This window comes from Dipteris shenzhenensis, chromosome 1, assembly GCF_047967505.1.
Source record: "Dipteris shenzhenensis isolate YYH24624 ecotype China chromosome 1, Dip_SZ_1.0, whole genome shotgun sequence".
In the NCBI taxonomy this organism is placed as follows: domain Eukaryota; kingdom Viridiplantae; phylum Streptophyta; class Polypodiopsida; order Gleicheniales; family Dipteridaceae; genus Dipteris; species Dipteris shenzhenensis.
Window position 1 is genome coordinate 73,734,368 of NC_141596.1, and position 6,390 is coordinate 73,740,757.

A 6,390-nucleotide genomic window follows, 5' to 3' on the forward strand; every position below is an offset into this window, starting at 1 on the left:
CAAGTTGATAGGGAGGGAGATGAACTTGAGGCTGCCCGAGTCCATGCATAAAGGCACCAAATTACTTTACTCAACTCTTTGCTTTAAATTTTTATTATTTGACTTTGTGTTTGGTTACACACATAAAGGATGGTTTCCAATTGGCTATCGCTTTTAGATCTTGATATTTTTTCGTCATTTTGTAACACAATCTTTATCCCACATCTTTATTTCCACAAGATACTTTTAAATGAATCCATAAATTGAATTGCAATTATTTGCTTCAAATTTTTATTATTTGACTTTGTGTTTGTTTAGACACAAAGGATGGTTTCCAATTGGCTACCCCTTTTAGATCTTGATATTTTTTCGTCGTGCATTTTGTAACACAATCTTTATCCCACATCTCCATTTCCTCAAGATACTTTTATATGACTCGATAAATCGAATTACAATTATCTTCGAAATCCCTTTTAACTAGTTTCCCATCATTTCTAGGTGGCTAAGAACACAAAGTGATGATTACCTTCAAAGTTGTGACCATCTTTAGAATCCTTTTGATCATAGTTTTCTATGATCTCTATGGCTAACTCACCTCAAGTTCCTAAAAAGTCTTTAAAAGATTTCTTGGATACAACAAAAGGATTGGGAGTATGTGATTATTACAACGTGAGATCCCCTTCTAGAATATCCTCACATGGGGGAGGTGGTGAGTTTGATTCCTCATGGTGCACTACATGAAGAGTTGCATGTCCTCTCTAAAGAACGTGGGTGGTCAACTAAATTTGAGGTTTGTTTTATCTTGGGGCATTTAGAACTTAGCTCAAACAAAAAGTACGAAAGGACCGAGAGAGATGCGACTCAATAGAGAAGGAGAATTAGGGACCAAAGGATGGGAGTTCCTCCTTAGTGAAAGCCAAGACATAACGGTATGCAATCTAAGGCAACATACAACATTAATAACGATCTAAAAGTTGATACTCTCTAGTTAGTGGGGCAAGCCGAAAGAAAGACTTACACACCTATCTCAATATTCTCCTTGAAGTGGAAGTGCCTAAGGATAGGAATTATTAACTACCCAAGAAAAGTCTCCACAAGACAATCAATCCACATGCTGATGTGCTATGCTTCGGCGTAGCTCTCTCGAAGGTGCATGGATCTCCTACTCTTGTAGGTGTAAGACGTGTAAATTCATCCCATGTACAAATATAGCCATACAATGACCCAAGCATATCTTATGAAGATGGAAGATCCTCTTAACATCTTACCCATGGTCTTTCGAGTACATAGAGCACACTCTATAATGATGCCTGGAGGTCAGGAATGTGATTTAAAAGACTATGGACTTTGCAAGGTTATTATGACTATCCACGAGCTAATGCATGGCAAGCATGTGCACCACAATATCCAAAAGCTCCCATAGGATTTGATGGGTTAGAAAATGTTCATTATGCACTTTGATGCAAGGGCAATAGATGTGGTGATCAAATTCTTGCGAAAGATGCTGGAGTACCTACCAAGTGCCAATCAGCTCAAAGCATTACTTTTATGGTAATAATGATGGAAGAGTTTCCCTGCAGTATTCATTTAAGACTCGATTTCTACTCCTGCATAGTTCTTTTCTGTGTTTTGTGTTTCCAATGCATGCCTTTATTTTCTGTGCACCCTTTGTAGCTGACATTTTCACTTTCGAGTGTTTCCAATAAAAAAGTGTACTGCTCCCGACATTCGTGTTTCAATCCCCTTGGAGCCTTCATTCCATTCAACCAAAGACTTACACACGGGTTTAGGTATGCGCCATTTCTTAGCTGAGTCTAAAGCTAGAGCCACGTTGTTCCCTTGCATAGCAGCCAAATGACCCCAACACAGATTGCTCAGCTGATGAGTCATTAAGTCTTATGAGCCTGACACCAATTCAACATCAGTTAACTCTCAGCTAGCAAAATTTTGAAAACCTGCGAGCCATTCAAGCATCATATCAGAATAGTTATGGTCTTCAGGAAATAAATTTCCTATGCTCCCTCGCTTATGCTTTGCTTATACGTTAAGTCAGAAGCTACCATAGAACATTTTAGCACCCTTCCACATCGTGGCTAAAGGCTACTAGTCCCAGATTCTGCAGCCACACAACAGAGTCCAGGTTGTTTTAAACATTAGCTCATCGACTTGAGGCTCAGCTCATTATAAACTATTTTCTGAATACATGCCGTGTACTGTCTTAGGCTTTGAATGCTCTCTCCCAGAGGGACTTCAAATGTTCCAAGGCCGTCTGCCCAACCCTCCTGACTTTTGGAAACTAGTTCCAACATCTCTAGGTAGACTTGCAACCCCACAAGCAATGCATAATGTGCTTAAAACAGTTCTATGCCACCAGAGGAATCTCAGCTCCAACTAGATAGCTCCTAAAATTTCTGCATGACCCTCCAGCCTCTACTCATTGAGTAGATTACTCCCATTTTTCCCTTGACGACACTCTGCATGCAGTCTTCTTTGTTCATCTCAAAAGGCTATGAAGTAACAATTTTAAGGGTTTATATAGCTATGTGTTGCTGGCATGGCAACAATTTGCACGCAGTCTTCTTTATTACTCATCTCAAAGGCTCTAAAGCATTTTCAAGGATATAGGGTCTCTTTTCTACTATAGCTCCCTCAGCCTGGAGGGTTGGCATTGCTTGCTGGCCATGTGGGACCATACTCTCTTTGTACCCCAATAGGAAACTTTGAATACACTTCAAGCGCCTCGTTAATGCGTGCTCTCCTTAGATAGGAGTTTGAAAGCATAGAAGATGCCAAGTGTCATGGGAGCATGCCACATGAGGTGATTTTCATACCCCCATGCTTGGCTATACAAGGGGGCATGGGGAGTCCCCCTTCTCACGGATGCTGGGAACTGAGGGTGGCTGGAGTAAGGTCTGTCACTCAATTGGCACCCGAGCATCAACTGCTCAAGTTACCCATAATAATGATAGGTAAACAGTGAGATTTTTCCATCCCATTTGGTCTACATTGTTGACACACACATATTTTCTATGCCTTACATCATTAAGTATTGTAAAGATCTTGTTGGAAATTTTCTTTCATGATAGTTAATACCTAGTTAATACTAGTTGATGAACTCTTGTGCTTATATTAAGCTGATGTTGCAACTTCTACCCTCATTCAAGAGACACGTGTGCCCTCCTTTTGCACAAATATAGCAGTTGAAGATTATCTCTTCATTTATCTGAGTGAGACTCCAATATCTCTTTCACTTCCAAAGACTTTCAAATGCTCTACTAAAAATCAATAAGAAAAACCGTAAACTGCCACGTAAAATATGCCTTCATCATTGGGGACAATGTCTGTGCGCCGAATTCACATGGAAAAGATTATTCTATAGCAGGAACTTGATACGAGCAAACCCTACACAAGATGCATGTGAAGGCTGAACACAGTTCAAGCCAGTTAGCTCTAAGAAGGGCAAACATAGGATGATGTGCAATCACAAGTTTTCAAACAGCTTGCTACCCACTTTAAGCAGAAAAAAATGGGAGCATAGAAACAAAAGTGGCTTTACATCCAGTCCACTTCTGCGAAAAGGGTGAAAGTTCTAATCATATTGTTGAGTAGAGTAACACGATATTGAGACAGGCAACTTAGTCACACAAAAAGAACCAGAAAGGACACACAAGGCTCGAACTTCACCTATGATATCACATGAATGTCCTCTAAAGATCTTGCTAGATCAAGCATAAGCTGAAGACTTCACCTCGAACCACGATAAGATGTGATCTGTCTACATTGAAATGTCAATCACTGTCAGATTCAAAATACAATTTGACCATCTTCCACAGTTCATTCAAAAACATACACAAAATTACGACAATCAATGAAAAGTAAATGAAGACTCTACATTTTTAATAGTCTCCCACATGAAGATAATGATAGAAAAAAGATAGTGATGCAAGTTAAACACAAAAATTTAGCACGAGTAACCCTCATGTATGAAGGACAGAATTGACAACATCCCACAATTCATCGTCGGCATCACAACCAGGCAAGACAGGTCCACCAAATCAACAGGATTTCAAATTACAATAAAGAATCCTACTTCACCATATGTTCATCTGCAAAAAAATTTGACAGACCCTTCAACTTCCAAGGGCAACCGTTTCCTCGACAGTCAACAAAATCATAACAAAAAAGCACAGCCATACGTAGTCAAAAGCATCTTCGCTATTTGAGCAAAACTGAGTCTGATGTCCTGCCAAATGACCAAAAAACTCTTGCAATCAGTAGAACACCAGCCTTCCAAAAAATATAACAAATTGTTTCTGGAATCTATCTTGAGATGGCAGACGGATGCCCATGTAATGTTCATTTTAACATGATCGTAGTGACCGATCAACCTGAAGGGATGGCAACACTAAAAGAATGGCAGGCACTGTAAGATGAATCTCTAACTGGACACAAAGAATCACAAGGTAATTATACAACACTGATGGCACTTCCTCCAGATGAATCGATCTCCCTGCCGCGTAGGGATGGATTCACGTGAAAAGCAGAATGCCGTGTGGGCTCTTCGGATAATTTTAAGGAAAGTGGGGAAGGCCTCACGGTAGGGGGAGGAGCGCCCAGACTCAACTCTGAAATTCCATTCCAGACATCTATCCTGATGGGAGTGGTTGGGAATACAGGTGTGGGCCTGACGATTTTGCAATCAAAAGAGTGATCAGAGTCTCGAAGTTCAAATACTGGCCAGGCCGGTACTGGTAAGCAGTTAATAGGTCCAAAAGGACCCTGCATCAATGACGACCCACGCAAGTCTTCCGAATCAATGGGAAGAGATGCTAATCCACTGTGTTTGGATTCTTCTCCTGTCTCCGCAGCATTTTCTGCACTCGCGTCGCTGGACCCGGAGTTCGCCACAGTTCCACTCGTGTAAACACACGGACTAGGCGAAGGTGGCGGAGCTTGAAACGTGCTCCCAGTCGACAGACCTGAAGTAACCCCATAGCGCGCTTTGTGAAACTCTGCAGTCCAAGCAAGTTCGTGTCGAGATGAAGGTTGTGCTGCCTCACTTGAGTCTTCGCCTGGGTTTTCAATGGGTTCCTGATATGATGCCATGAATCCTTAGTCGTCGCTTAGCAACACCTTGCGGCGATCGGTCAGCAAAACGAGGATTTGGCCACAAAAACAGGATACAAGGGCGTAAAGAAGGACCAACTGTGACTTACAGTTTCTGGAATCATATCGAAGAGACTGGACCTCCTCTTCCGTTTGTTCAGATTACTCTGCCTGATGAAATACTTCTGGGCATGGCTGGCGACCTGCGTGGGAGTTCTGGTGGTGACGAAATTTCGAGAGATACCTTTCCAATCGCCCTTCCCCAACTTCTGTAGTCCAAGGAGAAACATCCGGTGCTCTTCTTCGCTCCAAGGGATGCCTGAAGCAGTCCATGACAAGATCACAACAAAACTCTTCTTTTTGAGCATAATAGAGCAGAGGCTGCTCGCCTCGCGGAGATCACTGGCATAAACGAGATCAAAACTGCAAAATCAAGCGCCCAGGACTTGTCTCACCCTTCTTCCGATCCCGCGAGCTGCTGGGTGCCTGCACCATTCCGTCCGAAGCATAGCCGTCCGCGGTACCACCCGACTCAGCCTGCTCAGTGGGGGAGGATGGACTGTTGGAGGGAGCGCCCCAATTGGAGAGGTTCCCCATGCTCATGCTCTTGCGCATGCTCCCTTCGTCTGTCAACCGGACTCCAAACAATCGCAGTCCGCGGTCGGGGCAAGTTCGGGAATTGTGCCCATTGTGGCCACAATAGGAGCACTTCCTGGTCATGATTCGCGAAAAAAGACGCCGGAATGGGTGTGCCCTAACGTGCGGATGAAGCTTCTTGCTGCTGCTGCCGCCACAGCGGCGGCCTCAAATGGAAGCCGTAGATCTGAGGGCTATGGCGATGAAGATTCTACAGCAATTGAAGCGCCGACCTTGCAAAACAAGAGGCATGCAAGCGCTGGCTGGCTATGGCGATGCCCATGCCTCTCTATAACGGAGGTCAGCTCACAGGACCTCGTTAACCTAACCATGGTTCAGACTCAGACTTACAATCACTTTTAGTTTCGATTACTTTTGTAATCATACAATGAGGAAGAGAGTTACTACATCTCGCACAAGCCACGAAAGATGTCTAGCTTTTGCTATTTCATCATGCAATGCGGGGGTAATCTTGGAACAAATGAGAGCAAAGCAATCAAACAAGTTTTGTCATTGTTGAGTCAATGAGAGAGCATGCTAGCAATGTCACTAAGAGTCTTGCAAAATTGAAATTGAACTCTATGAGAGGGGAACTAAGTGCTTGAGAGTTATTTCATCCACTTTGCAAAGCAAAGTCGGATTTAAAGGGGCTTTTACTTCAAGGGATAA

At 42.9% G+C, this 6,390-nt stretch overlaps 1 protein-coding gene across 2 annotated transcripts; it reads right to left on the bottom strand.

Annotated features, from left to right (window-relative positions):
* Positions 1 to 1,344: 1,344 nt before the first annotated feature.
* On the bottom strand, positions 1,345 to 6,025 carry LOC147906359 (transcription factor MYBS3-like). 2 transcript variants are annotated; one of them, XR_015541424.1, is made up of 4 exons: positions 5,541 to 6,025; positions 5,196 to 5,404; positions 3,664 to 5,070; positions 1,345 to 1,934 (listed from the first exon to the last, which is right to left on the bottom strand). XR_015541424.1 is itself a non-coding variant. In XM_087378239.1 (3 exons), exons 1-3 carry the CDS (start codon positions 5,803 to 5,805, stop codon positions 4,447 to 4,449), a joined length of 1,098 nt encoding a protein of 365 aa, XP_087234365.1. In that variant the 5' UTR covers positions 5,806 to 6,025; the 3' UTR covers positions 3,497 to 4,446. The 2 variants fall into 2 exon arrangements, 1 of the variants encoding a protein (XP_087234365.1); XM_087378239.1 differs by lacking the exon at positions 1,345 to 1,934 and having other exon boundaries at positions 3,497 to 5,070.
* Between the last annotated feature and the right edge of the window lie 365 nt (positions 6,026 to 6,390).